This window comes from Silene latifolia, chromosome X, assembly GCF_048544455.1.
Source record: "Silene latifolia isolate original U9 population chromosome X, ASM4854445v1, whole genome shotgun sequence".
NCBI lineage: Eukaryota > Viridiplantae > Streptophyta > Magnoliopsida > Caryophyllales > Caryophyllaceae > Silene > Silene latifolia.
In genome coordinates this window covers 210,859,992-210,882,552 of record NC_133537.1, presented here as the reverse complement: position 1 = coordinate 210,882,552, position 22,561 = coordinate 210,859,992, and the positions used below count along the sequence as shown (strand labels likewise).

At 35.5% G+C, this 22,561-nt stretch overlaps 1 protein-coding gene across 1 annotated transcript; it reads left to right on the top strand.

Moving 5' to 3' along the window:
- Nucleotides 1-14,794: 14,794 nt before the first annotated feature.
- On the top strand, nt 14,795-16,854 carry LOC141619211 (uncharacterized). Its single transcript, XM_074436242.1, has 3 exons — nt 14,795-15,130; nt 15,400-15,636; nt 16,813-16,854. Exons 1-3 carry the CDS (start codon nt 14,795-14,797, stop codon nt 16,852-16,854), a joined length of 615 nt encoding a protein of 204 aa, XP_074292343.1.
- The last annotated feature ends 5,707 nt before the right edge of the window (nt 16,855-22,561 follow it).

The window sequence follows — 22,561 nt, the reverse complement described above, 5'->3', positions numbered from 1 at the left end:
CTTCCATTAAGGAAAGCAAAAGAACAAGAGAGAAGGAGATCCCTCTTGTGCCCTAAAACCGAAATTCCAATGTAAGGATGAATGTTTCCTCTTTATTTTGTTTATAAGTTTGCATGCATAAGATCATTTATTAATTTTATGACATATTAAATTAAAACATATATGAATATGTTAAGTATATAGATCTACTTTTCCTTCAATCCTTTCAAGTGGTATCAGGGTTTTGGTTATTGTATGCATAATCGGCTTAGTTTTTCCGACTAAATTAAAACTAGAAATTTGTGATCTATGAAGATAAAGTCACGAAAATTTTTTCATGTCATATATTCTGGTCCTAAAATGAATTTAGGTCATTTTGATTATTTATGGTAATTTATGGCTCATTATAATGATTTTTAGTAATTTTATTACATTTTAATGTATTAAATGGTGTTTAAAATGCTAAAATTAGTTAGACTAAGTTTCTGACCTTGAATTTTTTATATGAACTCACATGCATTTTTTAATTATTGTATGTAAAAATGCTTATTAATGTGATTAATATTGCATGATTTATGATTTTTATGAGATAAAATGACATAAATGGAGGTAAAATGGTTAAAATTAGTTAAACTTCGAAACAGGCCATAAAATTTTAATATGTTATCACATGCCCATTTTACTCACTGGTTGTAAAAGTTTAGATGAACTTAATTCATTTTGCACGATTTATGAATTTTTAGGGTAAAAATGACATAAATAGTGACTATTTTAGAAAAACTAGCTAAAATGAATTACATGGCATGAAAAAATTATTTTAGGTTTCATTATTATCCCACAAATGAGATCTAAAGTTGGAACATTGATTAGATTAATTTTCATATGCTTTAGATGTTTTATTTGATAAAACCGATTAAATGCAACTATATTTTCTCGAAATAAATTCGAAAATTTTAAACTTTATTTTTGACATTATGAATGTCATGGAATTTTTCCAGAATATTCAAAAATTTAAAATTCAAATTTTTAAATTATTATAATTTAATTTGGATTTATATCATAAAAGGTTATGATTTTATGGTCAAAAATGAGCATAAATGATAAAACAAGTTGAATTATTGTCAAAAATTGAGTGATGACTAATGTTTGAGTCCTAAGATGTTAGGATAATTAATTTGGACTAAAATTAGATTTTAGTATTGTTTTTGTGATTTTAAGAAGTTAAAAATCGCGAATTACCATAAAACCGGACTATATTTACGATATAAATTAAATAGGGCCATTTGGCACATAATTTGGCATGTTAGATACATATTATAATGCTGCAATTTTATTGATGAATGTCATATTTTATTTATATAATTTTGGAATTATGTAATTTTATCTTAGTATGACCTTAGTTTTTAAATCGATATTACCCGTAATGAAAGGGAATATTAATTCGGTTGTAATTTACTGTAACCTCGTATCACTTTTATTTTATTTTGTATTAGATTTTATTTTACAAATGTATAATAGGAATTGCAATGTATATTTTATTATTAAATTATTTGTAATTCCGGAGTTTCCTAAAGACATTGCCAATCGGAAAGGAGTTCTGATGAAGACGGTGTTTGTCCTTGGGAGGCGTGTCATTGAAGATTCAAGGGACCAAAGCAGTTGGTTTCCGAACATGTAATAGAATATAAGATTTTCTATTTTAGGAAAGGCCATACTAGGAAATTTATTTATTGCTTTGCATTTTTCTTTATATGTTACATGCATTGCCAAATCGCCATTAACATCACATGCATTTTTATATATGTCGTCTTTTCGACCGTGTCGATTATAATTATCGTAGTTCACTAATATAGTTCACATAAAAGGTGATAGATAATAAATCGACAAGACCTTTCACATATTTAAAATTGAGATTAGCCTTTCCAAATAGTAGGACCCATGAATCCCTTTGACATTTGGGGTAGATTCGGTTCCCCGTGGTACTTTCATTTTTCATTGGGTAAGTGGGGTAATAAAACGTTATTACACGCAATATTTGGTTGGTCTCAACGGGACATGAAGACTAGTCTTATGTTCCGAGGCTAGAGATGAACTTAATGTAATTTCATCGACCGAGAGTTCTAGTTGTAGAATCGGTTAAAGATTTAACCCACCGAGTCATATTAGTGAGGGATGTATCGGTTTCCCGTGCCCGAGTTAATATGGATTTGGATCCCGGAATTATTTATATAATTGGGTGGAGGTCATTATATAAATGCTAAAAACATGCTAGAATGTTTTCATGTATTAAACGATGAATGTTTCTTTTCCCATTATTTCGTTGTTTTATATTGTTTTTTTATCATCGCTCCTACTAATATACGATATCATTCGATTATAACACGAGTCTCCGCTGAACCACTATTACTAATAACAAGTATAATCTCTTTCTAAGTCTTCAAATGAACCGTTTAAATAGGGCATTGACTAGTTCCATAGGAATCATTCTATTTCATAGGACTCGATAGGAGTTGTCCTATGTCATATAAGATTAGCATCTTAAAATTCCTAATATGCCTATATATGATTTCTTGTGAAGAAATATGACTAGAGGTAATGATTAGTCAAAATATATTTTGATAATATCATCTATGCGTCTATGGTTCAAAAGTCTTATTGCTCAAGCTAAACACTTGTCATCGAGCACTTAAGTTGTTAAGAACATGACAATGTTAAATTGGTAAATTGATTTGTTAGACATTTTGATTAACCAAATACCACAATAAAGGTAACCCTTGTGAAGGATTAACTAGGAATTTATATGAAGATAAGTCTTCATCAAGTAAAAATTCTTAAAATGAGTGGGAGCAATAAGAAGTAAGTACCTATCTTAATTGTTAAGGATAGAACTTGGTTCGAAAGAGAAGGTGTTAGACACTTAAATAGATACAAACCCAAATAAGTAAAGATCAAGGAAGTTGGTTGTGTGACTCCAACATATTCCTTCTTGAATATCAATGACATTGACATTGCATTCTTGCTAATTACCACATCATGAGTATTTGATACTAATTTGTGAATCATGTTAGAAATTGTCATATTTCATGATTATGAAATATGGCAAAAGGATGTCAAAACCACCTTTCTAAATGGGTATTTAGATGAGGATGTGTTCATAACACAATCCGAGGGTTTTGTAAATCCTTAGATTCCTAACATTGAATAATCGTATGATGACTAGCATGAATGAAATTAATATGAATGGAACTAGGGTAGTTACCATTTCATCCATATAAGTGTTATAGTGTATTTATTTTAGTTTTGTATTTATAATTGTACCTCAATAATTGTTATGATGTACACTAAGTCTAAATAAGAATATAATTTAAGTTTTTGTAGAAAAATGCAAAGGGTTTCACTATTGTGCAATTAAAACAAGCGTTGTGCTCTTACATACCACGATTAAGTTTATAGTGATACCATACAAATCAAGGTAATTATATTCAAACTAAAAATAAATGTCATATATATAAGACTCAAGTTGGTCACCCCAATCATTTCTCAATTCTCGATTGAAAATCGCATTTAGAAACTAGTTTTGACTAGTGTCCCAAACCATTTGATTGGGAATCTCTTGGTGTGTTCGAATCTTGTATTCAAAGCAAGATTAATTCTTGACTTCTTTCTAGAAAAAGGATTATGAATAGAGCAAGATATTCGCCCTATTTACACTTTGAAGTGTATGGTCGAATACAATTTCAATCAGAAAAGGTTATTACTTCATCATCTCTTCTACCAACGAACTAGGTAGATACTTGGTATCCACTTAATGAGGTAAGAAGAGAAATTCTTTGAATAAGTTCAATGAATGTTTAAAAGTATCAAAACCTAAAGATTATAAAACCAAAGTATTAGTACTTTGGTAATATAGGGAACAATAAAGTGAAGACTTTTATATACACCAAAAAGGAGTGTGATATGGTATCACAAGTTCACCTTCATAATATTAGAAAGTGACAAATAATCCTATACGATATGATTGAATCTTTACTATAAAGTTGGAAGTAGTTTCTATCACAATTTGTCTAGTATTTATTTATTCCACTAAAACAAAACATAAGTAAAGCAATCATCTACATTTCATATGAGATACGGCTAGGCATGGTACCTAAATTGTAGCTTGTTTCGATAGTGAACATGTGGTCTCTCTTCCTACATGATCACGAGAATAAAGGGTTTATGGCTCGTGATGCTGTCTATCAAAGAAAAGAGAATTATTTCTTATAGACAGAGTGGGAGAAAATGTTCAAGAGCCACAAACTGAGGATAAGACGTGGGAAGATGTTCCTTCTTGGTCAAAAATCAGTAAATATTTTTGAAATCTAAGTAGACAGGAATCATGTTATTTTGAAAATAACAAAACCTGTAACTTATTAAGATGCTTTATCTAGTTTCAACTCCGCAAAAGTCCGATGCAAGCATAAACATGAAAATGTTTATTTAGCTTGGTTGGTTGGTGGCAAAGGGTTTTTCACGCAACAACAACGTTTCATTGTATTTGGATGTGATTTGATATAGTTGGATTTTAAAATCATCTTGCATGAGTTTTCTAAATCGCGACTATCCTAAGGTAGAATACAAACTTAAGAAGAAATCTTAAGTAGAAGTTAAGGAGTTGAATTGTATGTTTTGATCATGTGATAAACATGTCTCGAATTGTCGAGTAGTTCTGTTTATACATGGAGTTTAGTGGGAGTAATGTGGTGTTAATAGTCTTATATGTAAGGGACATATTGATCATTGCGAATGATGAAAGACTTAGGAGAGGAATAATATATCTCTAAGGTATCCAGGCCTATAAAGATAGTTCTAAGAGGATATTAGCGTTAAATGAATATTCTTATAATGATAAGAGTCTAGACAAGTTCAAAGGTATTAAACATGTAGAAATTGAATCCACTTGCTTCCGCTGCGGGATTAATTCATTAAGCTAAGATGTATCACCATTCTTAAAATTCTTATACTTGGAGTATGACGAAAGGTTATAAATCGAATTTAAGTGAAAGTCACTATATAGCCATATAGTCTATCCATTAATACTCAAGAAGAACTAATGATATGTCTTCTATGTCTCATATGTAGATAACATATTATTCATTGAGAATGACGGGCCAATACTCTCTTCCGTGAAGAAGTGATTGGGAGACTAGGAAGAGATGCAAGACATCTTTAGTATCCAAATCTATAGTGATAGATAAGAGAGGATAAGTGTGTAGAAATAATTACTCGATTTGTATGCAAGGAGTTACACAAATACCATATTCTAAACACATAAGGATGGTTGGAGAACCACCTTGGCTATATTATTTAAGAAGGATATCAGCTAGAAACATCCTAGGCAGTTGAACAATGAGATATATACAATAAAAATTGAGTACACTTGCAAAAATGAGATATGCAAGAAGGAGGGGATGATATTAGGATTCGGTTTTGTGAATTAGAGGAACTATGGTAGTTCGTTCCAATAACCGAACGTCCTATCCTTACTCACTGTGAGATCAGTGGAAGCTTTTCAAGGCTCGAAAGCCTATGTCTAGATTGGATTTAGACACGAACTCAAAAGTTTTATAATAAAGATAATACAAAAGAAAGGGAAAAAGTACATAGTAAGGTTAGGGAAAGTGCAATGTGTTGCTAAGACTTACTAACCAAAGCCTTCTCATAGGCTTAGCATGATAAGTCATGTCATTTCAATTGAGTTGAGATGTATGGATGTATACAATATTAAGTATGGATTATAGATTATGTAGTCATTGATATAGTATCAATTTTACATATGTGATAATACATTCATCGTTTGAGTTTTATTCAAAACTCTTTTATTATAATACTTTGTTTTCCAAATAGGTTGTCGAGACAATATTGAACCCTATTTAAGTGAACTGGATTAACATAGTATTGGCCCCTCGACACTTCTATGAGGTGACGTCTCCAAGTGACTAGAGTGTGATGCGATTGATGGCAAGTTCAAGTGCCATAGGGTCATAAGAGATGACTAGTCGATCATATAGGCAGACTGTAAGGGACACTATATCGGGCAGTGACCGCTTATAGAGTTTTGGTAATTCATATATAGTCTGGTCGTGGCAAGAGCTACTATAGTATTCTTTTGAGTCAATTCTTTGACTAAAGACTATTCGCCCAAGTTGGCACAGATTCTGAGTGACTTTGAGTTATGCTCTACGACTTTCGTAAATGAGGTCAAATGGGCATCTCTTGGGTCATGATGAGCTATGGCTAAACAAAGGGAATAGTGCGATAGGAATTGTCTATCCCCTTGTCAGGGTTATATAAAAATCCCAGGGCCACTCGAGGAGTAGTGAACTGGAAATGCGTGGCCACGCTCGAAAAGTATCTACGGTAGATGATTCCGGTCAGACAGTTACTCTCCAGATCGAGGAAACCACTCTTGATATGATCACTTGTAAGAATGACCTGCAAGACACCTTGCATTGAGTGGGAGATTGTAATAGGACAAGAGAATTGGTGACGCACACTTGTCTCGGACAAGTGGGAGATTGTTGGAGTATGTGTCCTCAACAATAGTGCGATCACATTATTGAAACTCATAATAAGAATACGTAAAGCGATGATTTATTTTATAAGTCAACTGGTCAACATTAATCGATAATGATTGGCTGGCTAGAGTTTGACATTACTGTCGTTTATACGGTGGTGATCAGTTGATCCCTTAAGGTCACACCTAAAGGACGATTCCCTTAATAGATAAAATTAATTAATTGTATTTTGATACAGATTAATTAATTCCTTAAAATGGAACAATTCACGAATGTGAGTAAGAATGAATCTTATGGTAATTCGATTAAATGAGATTCGTTTTAGTAATTAAGATGTTATATTACTAAAATTTTTGTTTATGAAACAATTAAAATAAGAATGAATGGTTAATTATAATTACAATATGTTGTAGATTATATTAACATGGACCATTTTATTTACTTGTAATTGTTAATTACTAGTCAATTATTGTATATAATTAAATTAATATATGTAATGATATTTAATTGTTAAATATGCATTTATATTATTAATAACATGTTATATGTCACATATCACACATTATATGACATAATGACAAATTGACAAAAATAAAATGGACTTCATATTATACATAAAAACCGGTTTTATGAGGGAAATGGGAAGAAATGGTTGAATTGTTTTAATTAGTGGAAAACAGAATGATTATGATTCTAACCTAATCTACACCCCTAGTAGTTTTTGAGAAGAACAATTGCAAAAGAAAAATGGCATGCATTGGCTCCCTTGGCCCTTGTCCCCCACCGATTTGATGCCCTTCTTATGAGAATAAGAATTGTTCTTATTTTCTCACATTATTCATTCTTAGTTTTTCCACACTTCTTACTCTTCCTTTTTCTCTCGAAATAAGTTTGAGAAAATTATTTGTTCTAATATCTAATATTCAAGTTACTAGGAGTAGTAATAGAAAATAATATTAGATTATATTTTAAGGTTAGCTACTAAACTAATCTAGTTAATTATTTAGTAGTTTTAAGGGGGTTGTCTTGGTGCAATAGAAAGGAGGTTCTCACATTATTGAGACAAGGAGGATCATCCATTTATTTTAAGCTCAAGAACAAGTAGGAAAGGAGTTCTTACTTGTGCCCTTAAAATCCGATTTCCATATTGTAAGAAGCATTCTTCCTATCTTTGTTTAATATTTTGTTATTCATGCATAAGATCAACATCTAGTTTTAAAGAGTAAATTAGATTATTAATTAAATGAGTTTAATTAGAGGGTATAGTATCCTTTCAATTAAAACATATTAGATTAAGTATGGATCTACCCCCATGTTTTAATTCCTCTAATCCCCCATTAACCCTAGCTAGAAGACTACTCACTCATGGTCATGGTAAACATGCTATTAGGATGTCAATCATATTAACAAGGTTAAACATGGTGAATGAGTAAAGCAATAATTAATTAAGCAAAGGGTAAAAGAGATTATATCAACTTAAGGATGATCCAAATAATAAGTAAAGAATAATAGAAGAAAACTTGATTGATTGATGAAGAGTTGTCAATTCTCCAATAATACCCCAATAGTCTTCAATTACCCAATAAGAAATCTTGAACAATAATTAAGGAAAGATTAAAGTGCAATTTGTGGAAAGATTAAAGACTAGTCTATTCTAATATACTCCTAATGAGAGCTTTGCCTCCGCTAAGAGGGCTTATCCTTATGATTATTACAAATAGGGTATATATATTAGTACAAGGATTAGGTTAACTAAGGGCTTTAAATGACAATTAGACCTTTTAAAAACAAGATTAGAGCCTTGCAAGTCCTAGGAGGAGCCCCATATCTTGCCTTTGTTTGGACGTTTGAACTGCAGGGGGAGACGCTCGTCCTGCGCTCGGGACGCCCGGATTGATCACTGAGACGCCCGACTTGAGCTCGAGTCTCCCGGATTGTGGGTCAGCACGGTTTTCTCTTCTTTGACTGCCTCAGGATCCGTGGGGATTGTTGAGGGGTCGTGGGGGTCTTCATCATTGCCCCTTTTCTTTTCTTTATTGACTTAGGCCTTTGGTATTAATCTCCTCTTTGATGCTTGGTCATTGGATATGCTATCAATTTAGCTTCGCTTCACTCCATCTAGTCAAGTTAGTGCTCTTCTCCTACAAAGGACACCAAACCTCATAGAATATGCATAGAAGGAGGCTAAAGACAAGAAACGACCCTAATATATACTAAAAATCATGGGAACTAGGCTAGTTAGGGGACTAAATGTGCGTAAATTGGAGTCACATCACCAAGGCACTCTCCGACACACATCTAGTGGCACTCATACGCCTTTGGGCATAGGCTAAAAAGGTATGTTTGTGGGGTTCACTTTCAAACTCTATTCCTGGATATCCTGGAAGGGTAATGGCGGGTGGTGCCTCCAATTCGGGTTGGGGTTGACGGTTGTTCCTTCCACTGGTGCTTCTTGTGTTCCCTACCATGCTACAAAATTAAACTACGCAACAAGATATGGAATAGGAAAGGTAAGAATCGAGGCTAACTTTAGATATGAATGAAAAATTTCCCCAACTTCTTGAACTGATAAATGGCAATTTAAAAGAACTTTTAGCATAGTTCCCTTTGTACTTCAACCAAACCAAAATTTTATCATGTTATAAATTTTCCGGAAATTGAAATTCTTGTGAAATTATGCAATGATTTAAATCCTAATTAGAGATAATGAAAGACAAAATGATCAAGTTTTTGACACGGCTACACCAATTGTTGAGCATAGAAACCGAAAATTCTACACACTTAGCCTTTACTTCGAAAATTTTGGTGAAAATTTGGAAAAAATTTACCCATTTAAGACAACATGTTACTCTACAAATCAAGGGTTAAATTTTTGTAGCACCATTCGTCCAAGGTTTAAGCTTAAAATAAATTCCACATAACTAATACATGAATTGTTGAGAACTTGGTTAAAATTTTAAGACGAAAGTTTTTGACTAAAACCATGTTGTAGCAATACTCATGAAATTTTAGCTTTATAATATCATTAAACCATGTTTAAGATGTAGAAATCAAACTTTGGTCATATTTATAGGGAATTTCGAAAATTTGGGCAAGATTTTGAGACGAAATTTTCGTTTTAAGACAATGCATAGTTTCATTAACAAAGAAAGTAGTCTTTTAGCATAATTAAACCAAGTTTTACACATGGAAAATCAAAATTTTGGCATGAACACCCTATATTTCGAAATTTTAAGACGAAATTTTCACATACAATACAAGATCCATCATTGACAACAAAGGTTAGGCCATTGTTGTCCAACTAAACCCAACAACAACACAAGAAAATCGAATTAGGGCTCACTACTAAGCATTTTCGTGTTCTTAAATGGTGGACAAGATTTCAACATAAAAATTTGATTTTTAGCAACAATAATGATGTAGACAATTTGATTTCTACCTGAAGGAATGTTTGACCACTGTCCTTGTCTCATTCATTTTAAAGTAGAGAATCAGAGAAAGGGGCTTCATTCAAGTACTTTAACATGTGGTCTCTGGCTCCTGATTACACTAGAATAATATGGAATGGGTGGAATAAGGAGGTTCATGGGACTCCTATGTTCAAGATTGTTTCAAAACTGAAAGGTTTAAAGTATGAGTTGAAAAAAATTAAGCAACGAACAGTTTAGTGGCATTGAGAATCTCACTCATGTTGCCGAACTCTCCTTGAAGCAGTTCCAAGAGATGTTAGTTGTGGACACTTTCAATGAGCAGCTGAGCCAAAATGAAAGGGATTGTGCAAATGAAGTAAAGGATTTGAGGAAGGCCAGAAATCAATTTTTAAGTCAAAAAGCAAAATGTGATTGGGTGAAGCTAGGGTATGATAACACAGCTTATTTTCATGCCAGCATTAAAAGAAGGAGAGCTAGAAATAGGTTTTTCCAAGTGAAATATATGAACAATAATCTTTGCTCTACTCCTGGATATATACAGCAGGCTTTGAAGAGTATTACAGATTTTTGTTGGGCACCTCAAATCAGGTGAGGAGTATCAACAAAAAAGTGGTGCAGGCTGGGAGATGTGTTACTGAGGAGCATAGGATTTTGTTGAAGGCTCCTGTTACTGCTGAGGAAATTAAGCTAGCTATGTTTGATATCCCTGGTGACAAAGCTCCTGGCCCTAATGGGTACAGTAGCCAGTTTTTCAAACATAATTGGAATATTATAGGCCCAGATGTGGTGGCAGTTGTCAAGGGGGCGTTGCATTCAGGAAAATTATTGAAATAGGTTAACAATATAATTATCACTTTAATTCCTAAAGTGTAATTGCCTGAGACAGCGCTGCAATTCAGACCCATTACCTGTTGCAACATTGTCTATAAATGTTTGTCTAAGGTGATTTGTGCTAGGCTAGGGAAAGTATTACCGGATATTATAAGCCCATCTCAAAGTGCATTCATCAAAGGGAGGGATATAGTGGGTAATATTCTCATTTGTCAAGATTTAATCAGACTTTACAAGGGAAGGAGTTGCTCACCTAGGATGATGATGAAGCTTGACTTGCAAAAGGCATATAATTCAGTGGAATGGTCTTTTGTGAGAGATATGCTGTAGTGCATTGGATTGTCTGAGCAGTTTATTAAGATTGTGATGCAATGTATTACCACCCCATCTTTTACAATCTCACTGAATGGGGAAAATTTTGGGTTTTTTAAAGGTATGAGAGGGCTCAGGCAGGGAGACCCCTTCTCTCCTCTCCTTTTCACTTTATGCTTGGAATATTTCAGCAAGGTGGTAGGAGTGGTGTAGAAGCATGAGAGATTCAGATTTCACCCCCTATGTAACAGGATTCAGCTTACACACTTATGTTTTGCTGATGATCTTTTTTTATTCTGCAGAGGGGATAAAGTTTCAGTGAGTTGTTGCTGAGAGCTTTTGAGTACTTCTCAAAAGCTTTTGGGCTTGTCATGAATAGAGGGAAATCTAATTTGTACTCTAATGGGGTAGATGAAGGTTTAATGACTGAGATTGAACAATCCTCTGGTATGAAGAGGGGGACAGTCCCTTTCAAGTATTTGGGGGTAACTGTGGCTCCTAAAAGACTGTTTATTTTGAACTGTAACTATCTAGTTGATAGGATTGTTGATAGAATCAGAGGACTAGGATCCAGGAAGCTGCCATATGCTGGCAGAGTGGTAATGATTCAGGCAGTCCTTAGTAATCTCCACAGCTACTGGTCTAGGATATTCATTTTAGCAAAGACTATCATTCGAAAAATTGAAGCAATTTGTAGAGGTTATCTTTGGCATGGCAATGAACATAAATAAAATCCTGCACTGGTCTCTTGGGCTTAGATTTGTCAACATCAGAAACATAGGGGTCTGGGACTCAAGGATTTGTATGCTTGGAATGTTGCTGCCATAGGTAAGTATGTCTGGTGGGTGGCCATGAAAGCTGATCACCTCTAGGTTCATTGAGTACATTCAGTGTATATCAAAAGCAATTCTTGAAAGGAGTATGAACCTGGAGTTGGGACTAGCTGGGCATGGAGGAAGATATGGCAGGTAAAGAATATTTATAAGCCTAAATTATTTTCTGATTCTGGTGTAGAGCATTATACTATCAGAGATGGGTATCAGTGGCTTAAACCAAATGGAAATAAAGTGAGTTGGTATCCATGGATGCTAAATAAGCGGATTATACCAAAGAATGGATTCATGTGTTGGCTGGTAGCTTAGAATAGGCTCCTAACTCAGGACAGGTTGTTGAGGATGCATATAATTCAGGAAACTTATTCCTACATGTGCGGAGAAGAAGAGGAGAGTCATGCACACTTGTTTTTTTACTGCAGCTATAGCAGAATGTGTGTCCAATTAGTTGCTCAATGGTGTATGGTTAACTTACCTGTTAAAGATTGCATACAATGGTGGGTAAAATGGAGGAATTCTACTATGAGCAGGAAGAAAGTGGTAGCTGTGATTCTTGCTTGCCTGATGGCACAGCAGGAATCAGTGCAGATTGGAAGGGTTTGTAACACGGCCTGCAATTGTTTCCAGGTGTGTTAAAAATGAAGTGAAGCTTAGAATTGTGCAATATGATATTCGAAATAGAAACAATAGAATTTTAGATTGGATCCATGTAATTCAAAGTACCTAAGTAAAAGCATGGATAGATGCTAGTATGACATAAATTGTAATGGTGTGAGACATTTCATTTTATAATGAGAAGCTTACATTTACCCAAAAGAGAAAAAATGATGTAGACAATTCATAAAACTTATAAACAATTCATAAAACTTGGGTAGTTTAGTGTAAATCTTAGAAATATCAATTTGGGGAAAAATTAATGAAAGAATAACCACTTACATTGTTGAAATGGTAAAAATGAAGGAGGTAAAATGGAGTAAGAATCTTGATTTTAAGCACCAAAGGAGGAGAATGAAGTTGCTAAAATGATTTTTGAGAAGTTTTGAAGTGGTAGTTGTGAGGTGAAATGAAACGATGAATAAGATAAGAAATGAGGAGAAGGGTTGAACCCGTGTAAATCACAGCCCGAGTAGTCACTCGGTCGAGTCCGATTCCACTCGTTCGGGTGAAATTTCACTCGGTCGAGTGGCCGAGTTCACTCGGTCAAGTGTTCAAATTTCGGAATTTTCCAGTCCCTAGATTGAACCAACTTGTTCGAGTAAAATGGTCCACTCACTCGAGTGATATTGATGAGTCATAATTATATACATATTTATGCCTCCCCTTAGTTGCTTTTGATAGGTTTTCATGCTAGTTTATATTAATTACACGCTTTTTATGCTAGAATGTCGATATTTCCGCTATTTTGTGTTTAATGCAGGAATGACGCATTTGTGGAACAAAGGAATGAAATGAGCACCGTGGAGTGGGCATGAAGGAATACACGGAGTATCGCACGGGAATATAGAAGAATAAAGGAAGAGAAGTTAAGAAGACAACACGAAGAAAAGAGCTGAAACAGGGAGAGTCCTCGATCATGCCCAAGAAGACTCGATTAGTTGAGAATGTACTCGATCAAGTACACTCGGGCTCGATCGAGTACACTTTATTTTCAGTATTTTTCCTCAATTTCCATAAGTTGGTTATGCCTTACTATAAATACCCAACTCGTACTCTATGTTATTTTTATGTCTTATTTTACCTAGTTACGCTACTTTACAATAAATTCTCTCTAAAAACTCTTAGTTTAGTTTATTGTTCTTACTGTCGGATCTAAGCATTCCTCTATTATGGTATTATTGTTAATCTTTCTTCTATTATTAATCATTCATTTATTATTCAACTTTTATGCTTTTAGTTATGTCTTCTACAATTATTATTGTTGTTATTACCGTTAGTATGCGTAGCTAATGTCATAATCTAGGGTGAAAGGGGATTTAGGTTGTTAGAAAAGGGTTAATTAATGAATTGATTGTTAAATTGCTCTTGATTGTTGTTCAATTGTTGTCTTACATCTAATTAATTAATTACTGATCAGAATTGGTTAATTAGTCTTGCAAACTAGGATTTTCACCGATCGGGTTAAGACTAGTATAGACCACGATAATTGAATTAGACTGACTTAATAATAGCGATCACATGTTAAGTTTAGATCTAAAAAGACATATTAGAATCGACCGATCGTATGACTTTCAACAATATAAATTGCTCAATTAATGAATTAAATCTTACCCTTGGATGACTACCTAGTGAACCCGATCCCTAGACTCTTTTAATATTTTTTAATTCGTTTTATTTACCTCGCGATTATTTTTAGGAATCAACCAAACCTTCAAAAAATTGGTTACCTTTAAGACAGATTTAAATATAAACAAACAAGATTAATTACCTCACCTCCCTGTGGATTCGACCCTTTCTTACTGCTAGCTACTAGTTAGTTGAGAGTAGGATTTATTTTGATAGGTCAACGACTGAAATTAACCTTATCGAATTTGGAAACGTTGCCGGGGAGGCAACAAGTTTTCTGTTTGTTTTTATTTATTTTTGTCTTTTTGTCTCAGGGTGCATCAGTTGCTTGAGAAAATTTGATATTTTCTTGTTGTTTTCGTATAGGCCCAGGTCTGACAGGTCATAGATTGTACCTTTTGATCCCGAGCCAGAGAAGACTTTTCGTTATAGACAAAAATTTCAAAGAGAAATAAGTCAAGTGGAAGACTTGAGTACACTTGACTACGAGCGATTTACTTTCGCAGAAGATTCGTCCTTTGAAGAGGACACAATAGTTTCTGCACCCGTTATTTCTACAACATTGAAGATGCCGACCTTGGTAAGTCATTCCAAACCCACCATTGATTCTATTCCTAATGGCTCTAAGCTCCCTACCATGGATAAAGGGACCTTTGAGATCAAACCGTCTTACATAAGCCTAGTAGAGCGAAATTTATTTGGAGGAAAAGCTGGTGAAGACCCTGCGAAACACATGGAGAAATTTGTCACATACTGTTGTTCTATTCCCTTGACTGCTAAAGTGACTCAAGATCAAGTAAAACAGACTCTCTTTCCTTTCTCTCTGAGAGATGATGCAGCAGAATGGCCACATGACTTGGATATGGAGACCAATACTATCACCAATTGGAATTCACTAGCTCTTGTATTCTAAAAGAGATATTTCCCTCCACAGAAGACAAATAATCTAAGGAGCCAGATTACGAGTTTTAAGCAAGGTTCTACTGAAGACCTTAATAAAGCATGCAGTTGCTTTAAGAGACTAGTTTGTTCAGTCCCTCACCATGGCTTCGAGAAGTGGTTCCTTTGCAACCAGTTTTACAACGGGTTGTATGATGATCATCGTGCTTTGCTAGATTCTTCAGCTAATGGGAGGTTTCAGGACAACACTAACGATGGAAATTGATTGATCAGATAGCTACTCACGTTGCTGAGTATGGTAACCCCAGAAGTAGTAAGAGAGGAGGTGGCTCAGATAGTATTGTTGTGGCACAACTGGAGGCCTTAACGGCTCAAATAGCTGAATTGAAGACTACCCAGTCTTTGGGTAATAAGCAAGAAACGGTTAATATGGTTCAGCAAGAAGTGTCTTGTAAAAGATGTGAAATTGATGGCCATACTACGGCCAAGTGTATGAGTACAATTGAACAGGTACATGCGTTTCAGTCTTTCAAGCAAGGTACTCCCTATTCTAGCTTCTTCCCTGAAATATGTCAGAATGTATTTGCTCAAGCCCCACAGCAGAATGCTTATATCATTCCCCAAAATCGTGGTAATCAACCACAAGGGAATTTTGTTCGGCAATATCAAGGAGTTTTTCAACAGATGCAACCTCTTCCTCAAGCTCTAAGTAATGAAATGGTCGAGATTAAAGCTTTATTGCAACAAAGTTTACTAATTCAACAAAAGCATACGGCTCAAATTTCTGAACTTATTGCCCATAATAAGATGCTAGACACTCAAGTTGCTCAAATGGCGGCTCAAAATCCTTCAAATCAGCCCGGCAATCTTCCTCCTCAAAGTAAACAAGCACATGAACAAGTTAATTCTATTTCACTGAGGAGCGGTACATATTATCAAAGTCCGGATGTACCCATTGATGAAAATGAGGTTCCTTACATGCATCCTAAGGGATTGGGTAATCTTGAGCAAAGCTATGACGAGAAAGAATTAAGCAAGGGTCAAACACAGGAAAAGAAGAAAAGCGAAAAAACGATGAAAAGCGTGGTTCCTCGATCAAGTACACGTTGGCTCGATCGAGTATCACCTGTGCTCGATCGAGTGCACCCCGGGCTCGATCGAGGACACCCCCCAGAATGTGATTTTTCGCGTGTTTCAGCTACGGCATTGGAAGAAAATAGGATCCTCGATCGAGTGACCACTGGACTCGATCGAGTATACCCTGTAATTGACGACGGTGCTTCCAAAACGACTACCAAAGCAAAAGAAGCCGAGCTAATTAAAATTCAACTACCTTTTCCACAAAGATTGCAAAAGTCTAAGCTTGAACAACAGTTCGAGAGGTTCATGGAGGTAGTGAAGAATCTTCACGTGAGTGTGCCATTTACTAAATTGGTCACTCAAGTGCCGGCATAAGCTAGGTTTTTGAAAGAGATTTTGTCCAAGAAGCGGTCTTTTGATGAAGTCGAGACGGTGGCATTCACTCAAGAGTGTGCGGCCGCATTTCAAGCTAACTCACCACCAAAATTAAAGGATCCAGGGAGTTTTTCTATTCCTTGTCATATTGGTAGTACAGCTATTGATAAAGCCCTTTGAGATTTAGGGGCTTCTAGTGTTAGTGTCATGCCGTATTCTGTATGCAAAAAGTTAAATATGGGTCAACTCCGTGTTACTAGTATGGCCTTATAAATGGCTGACAGATCTTTAAAGAGGCCATCAGATGTCTTAGAGGATGTGCCAGTTAGAGTAGGGAAGTATTTTATTCCAGTTGATTTCATTATTATGGATATGGCTGAAGACTCCCAAGTACCCGTCATTCTTGGTAGACCATTCCTTCACACCGCGGGAGCACTTATAGATGTTAGGGATGGTAGTTTGACACTAAGGGTTGGGGATGATACTATTAAATTTGTTCTTGATAACGCTTTAAAGCATCCCCATTCAGTAGCTCCATGTTATATGTTTAACGTTATTGATCCACCTATTCATGATTCTTTTACTTTGGGTTTTCACAGGAATCAGTCCGGCGCCCCTGCTGCTATGTCAGGACCATGGAGCAAGGAAGTGGATGAGATAGAGAAGTTTATTTATGGAGATGAGCCTCATCCTGAGCCAATTTATAGCTTTGATGATGATGTTGACAAAGAAGCTGAGCTGGATACCTTGGAGGCCGAGATTTTTAGAGAGGAGCCCGTCAAAGTTTTTGATGAAGCTCCTATGACGGATGAAGAGCCCAATCTCCTCCCCAAAGATGATGACTTGAAGAGCGATGAACATTCTTGCTCGTATTTTATATTAGACTTTGAGTTTGATGAACCGGAACTTTATTCATCGCTTATTTTCTTTGCTTGGACTATTTATTGGTGCTACTTATGTCTGTGTGTAGCACATGCGCTACTTTTTGATTTACTATTGCGTGCTTTAAGTTGTATTGATTATGCCTTGCATGACATTTATTTTTAAATGCAGAAATTGTCTCGCCAGGATGAGTACTCGATCAAGTGGTGATGGGCTCGATCGAGTACCCTTGCTTTTTGGGTCAGAAACGTAGCCAGATGATTATGGAATTGTGCGGTTGGTCTTTTTCCCCTATTTTTGCAACTGGTTTGGGGGAACTACGCTATTACCCGGTATTCTCTTCCCTTGTATCTACTTTTATTGTATTATCTCTATTTCTTTTCCATTTCTTTTCCATTCCTTTTGTTAGATGTGTCATTTAGGTTGCTTGAAATTTATGTGTGATTGCTATGCTGTAGGCGTCACAATGAGGACACGGTGACATTTAGGTTTGGGGGAGGAGTCTTTAATTATGTTGTGTGCATTTTAATCTAAAAATCCATAAAAATTAAAAAAAATTAAACTACAAAAACATGTTTTTACTTTGTTTTAGATCGAGTCTTGGTGAATTGAATAACAATGATGTTAAATTACATTGTTGTTGCATTTAAATCCCAATTTAGTTATCCATGTACATTGTTTTGTCCCGTTATTCATGAAAACAAAGCTCATAATTAAAGTCTTGACCGTATTGACATGCCTTTTGCTAATTAGATTTGACACAATTATGTTGGTAAACTACTTAAATTCTGAGGTTTATAGAGCTTCCTAGGCCAGGAACATCAATAAACTGGTCTCATTGTTATTTAGGCTTGAGTGTGGTTTCTCCTTGTGGAATATGTAATATCAAACTGCATAAGTGTGACATTAGTTTCTAAAATTTTTGCGCATTCATATGATTAAGTACATGAGGAAAGGCGATTCCTACCGTTCAAATAAGCCATACATTATCCTTTTTGTTAGCCTGTTTGAACCCTTATAGCCATTTCATATCCTACCTTCATAGCTACAATCTAGAATTTGCCTACCTTTTCGGGACAGTCGCAGGTGCTTGAGTTTCATGTCTATTTTTGCTACTTTGGTATGGATTGGGACTTTTATGTAATGTGGGTAGTAGCTTAAATTTTATAGTAATTGTGTTAATCTCTTATATTGGAAAGGAGAAGAAAAATATGAAGCAAAGAAAGAAAAAAGAATACGAAAAAAAAAAGGACCGAAAAAAAAATGAGAAAAAGAAGGAAAAGAAGGACAAAGAAAGAAAAAAAAATTACTTCATTTGATTTTGTTAAGAGATTATAAGTGGTGTACTAAATTCTAATGCATTTTTGGAGAGTCATTTATATTCTCTCGTGTGTTGTGAAAGTTGAGATGATTTCTCTAATTGGGATGGTTTATGTTTGTTGTCATTAGAATTGGTTTCTGGTTTAGCGCTACGACTACCGTCTTAGCCTCACATATCCATACGTGCCTTGGCACAAACCACTTCTATACCCTTGCCCATTTGCCACCCTATTGTCCTTGATACATGTACTTTTATCTATATTGTGAATGCGTATTTGTTGGAGAAATTTCTATCACATTAGATTGCATGCATGTTTCATAAGTTGAGTGAGTGCTTCTACTTCTTTCTATCTTCACATATAAATCACCCATACTTATGAGTTCATGAGTGAATCTGCGAGAGTCCGACTAATTTGTCTTGCAAGATAGAAAGGTATTTGGCATTTGACTATAGTACGATGACTCGAGACTTGAGCTGCGTTTTCTATTACCCGTGCCTTTGAATTTGTTTTATTGGTACACCTTGGTCATTACTTTGTTACAGATATGGATAGCTTGGGATTTGTTGTGCATCAACATTAGCTCTGAGTTGTTTATTCGCCATCTGTATGATTGCCTTTTGTATTGTGTGATGCTTTGCTTAAGGACAAGCAAAGAGATGGTTTGGGGGAGTTTGATGTGTCATAATTTGTAACACCTCAATTATCCGGCCAAGATAATTAAGGCATTACCATCTCGGTTTCCCGAGGTAGTGTTTCAAAACTTCAATCAAAGAACATTTATTATGAATATACTGTTAAGGAGTTACATAAACGTAAACAAATAAATAAATAAAATACAACTCGTGATATCTATACTCTTCTAGCCAACTAGACTCGTCTCGTGATATCACCAAGATCGTCCCCTCTCCCGCGTACTATCCAGACAACCTGAACATAATCTGCTCCCCATATGACCAAAGGATATCATATGGATCGACACAGGTCACCCCAAAAGAGATTGGTAACAATTACACAGACAGACAAACGTCAGTTTCAATAAATAAATAAAGTGTGACTCGACTCGAGTGTGTGAACATACAACATGACTATGATATGAATGAACCACCATCATCAACCATCATCACGGTATCGTGACACTGTACATACCTCATTTCTACACCTTCCGCCAACCACCCAGTGATGATTGGGCCGCGTGTTTGGTACGCGAAACGATTTATGACAGTCCATAAGTTTATCGTCAAGTGATAGCTCAAATACTTGTGTCTACCCCTTGGTCGTCATCTACGCACCGATACGGTCGTTTTGACAGTAATTAGAGTTCATTTGGAGTCCGGGTCAAAAACCGCTTCATTTTCTAAGAAACCGTTTAAAATGCCGAGTCGGAATGTCCTAGAATATTCCGGATATTTATTCCATAAATTAATTTACATCTTTTGGTAAAATATATCCCATAAATCTTATTTTAGGAAATAAGGAAGTAGAGATCCACCGCAATTCCCTAAAAGAAACGCGGAATTCTTTCTTCCGCAGGAGGAAACCTCTAGGGAAATGATGCAGCAGATGCTACACCTCTTTGAAGGATCGCAGCAGCTTCTACGCCTCTTCCCCAGCTCGTTTTTGCCTGTTTTCAGATTTTTCCGTGATTTCTTTCCAAAGTTTGAGTCATTCCATAACTCTTCACATTTTTTAGTATAAATAGGGACCTTCGTTCCACATATTTTTCATGCGAGTGTCCACCCTTCTCTTATCCCTTTGCATTCTAAGACCGTGCTCTAAGCTTTCGACGCCTACGTGCTTAATCAATCGACCACGTAAGCTCAGATCATTCTGAGTTCCAGTCGCGTTGCATGACCGACCAATTTGACCACTACACATCAATCAATTTAATCTAAATCCTCTAACGAGGGCACTTTCTACATACATTCGAGTCGAGCAATCACTAAACGTTAACTTAGTTAATCTCGTTTCGTCAAACATGTAAGTCTGAGGGTGTAAATCCCATCTTTTTTATTGTATTTTTTTTTTTTTGCACTAATTATTGTAAGATTTACGTCAAAAGTATGTTTACAACCGACTTCTAAAACCCTTTTATCAAACCGTTTTTACGGATTACAGTAACCAGACGTCGAGAAGAAACGCAGCAACAACTGCGCCTCTTCGAAGAGTCGCAGTATCTGCTGCGCCTCTTCCAGAGGCTGCCACTGTTTCTGCTCTTCTTCTACTTCCTCGGTTTTTTCTGTTGTTTCGTTTCTTTTGTTTTACTTTCTTGTTTTCTCTCTTTTCTTCATATATAAATAAATTTTAATACATTCATTTTAATTGTCACATTTTATTACGACTTAAATCCCTTATAATCAATATTTGCGGGTTTTCATCATTAAATAAAACTCGAATTTTAGAGACTCGATTTGTTCATATCAAGCTTCTGGAATTCGTTCTTTGTACATATTTTCATCGCTTATTTCCAGTTTATTACATCCTTTCAAAATCGTTTCCGTCTTCGTATATAAACCTAATTAGTTTTAGCTCGTTTTAATTCGCTTTTAACCCGTTTTGACCCATTTTAATTCGTGTTTATCGCTTTTATGACGACTTCATATGTAATTAATATGCTAAATCACTTTCACTCGAGTCAAATATCGATAATCAATCATTAAATACATCAACGAATGCTAACTGCTCGCAGTTCTGACTTCACAGCCAGAACTCACCTCAGGAACAGACGCAGTGATAGTTGCGCCTCTTCCAAGGGACGCAACAATGTTGTGCCTGTTCCGGGATGAATTTTGTCTCTGAATTTCCATTCTTGCTTTGACTTAATCCTTTAATTACGTAATTAATTGACTATTAGCCGTAATATCACCCCTAATCTATCCATATTTTCCAACCTTATTTATATTCCTTTATTTTCTTCAAATCGTCCGTCTTAAGTATATTTTTGACGTAAATCAATTAAATCATTGTAATTCATTGTAATTTTAATTATCGCTATTTATTTATTGTATTTATTATGGATGATGTATTTATTTGTTTTTCACATGTAATCAATTCTAACTCTCAACTCTACATTAATGGTTGCTAAATTATTTGCTCACCGACATAGTTTAATTCACATGCTAGGATTAATCTGTGGATGTTGCATTGCACGCATATAATCGACGGCATATCAAATACGAACGATTTCCCTAATCATCAGTAGAGGCCGCTATCGAGGCGGGCGGGATTAGGTGTTCAGTAAAAGGACTTCCTAATACGTACCCTCACTCCTTACTCCAGATCTCTGTGAACATCCGTGTTCATTGGCATCCACGAGAGTCATTCTAGACATAGAATGCTAAGGGTAACGAGTTCTTAGTGTTCATGTCACTACTTTGTGTCTTGACATGACGCGAGGTATTCGAACGGTTCCAATTTACCATAAAAATTGGTGGCGACTCCACAAATGCAAACGCTTGTCCCAAGCGCCCCCGTGGCCCATGTCCACAGTTTGGCGACTCCGCTGGGAAAAATACACTTACGTGTTACCCAAGGTGAAACTTGAACAAGGTTAGGGAATAGTTTATATGAGACAGTTGTCGGTTTTCATTACTCGACCTTCTTAGGTCATTTTATTCGGCCTTCTTAGGCCCAACCCATTCGACCAATCATCCTGTCTGGACGGTCCAAATTCTTATCTAGGCCTAAGGATAGATAGCGATTGACGTCAACCATACCGTGATGCATACTCATGTTTGTATCAAGGGCTTTCACTACTCGAGGAAATGGACTAGGAACCG

Coding starts and splice junctions, on each gene's coding strand:
- LOC141619211 (XM_074436242.1), top strand. CDS start 14,795: ATGCCGACCTTGGTAAGTCATTCCAAACCCACCATTGATTCTATTCCT. Junction 15,131..15,399: donor ATTGGAATTCACTAGCTCTT/GTATTCTAAAAG, acceptor TTGATTGATCAG/ATAGCTACTCACGTTGCTGA. Junction 15,637..16,812: donor GTATGAGTACAATTGAACAG/GTACATGCGTTT, acceptor GTATGCAAAAAG/TTAAATATGGGTCAACTCCG.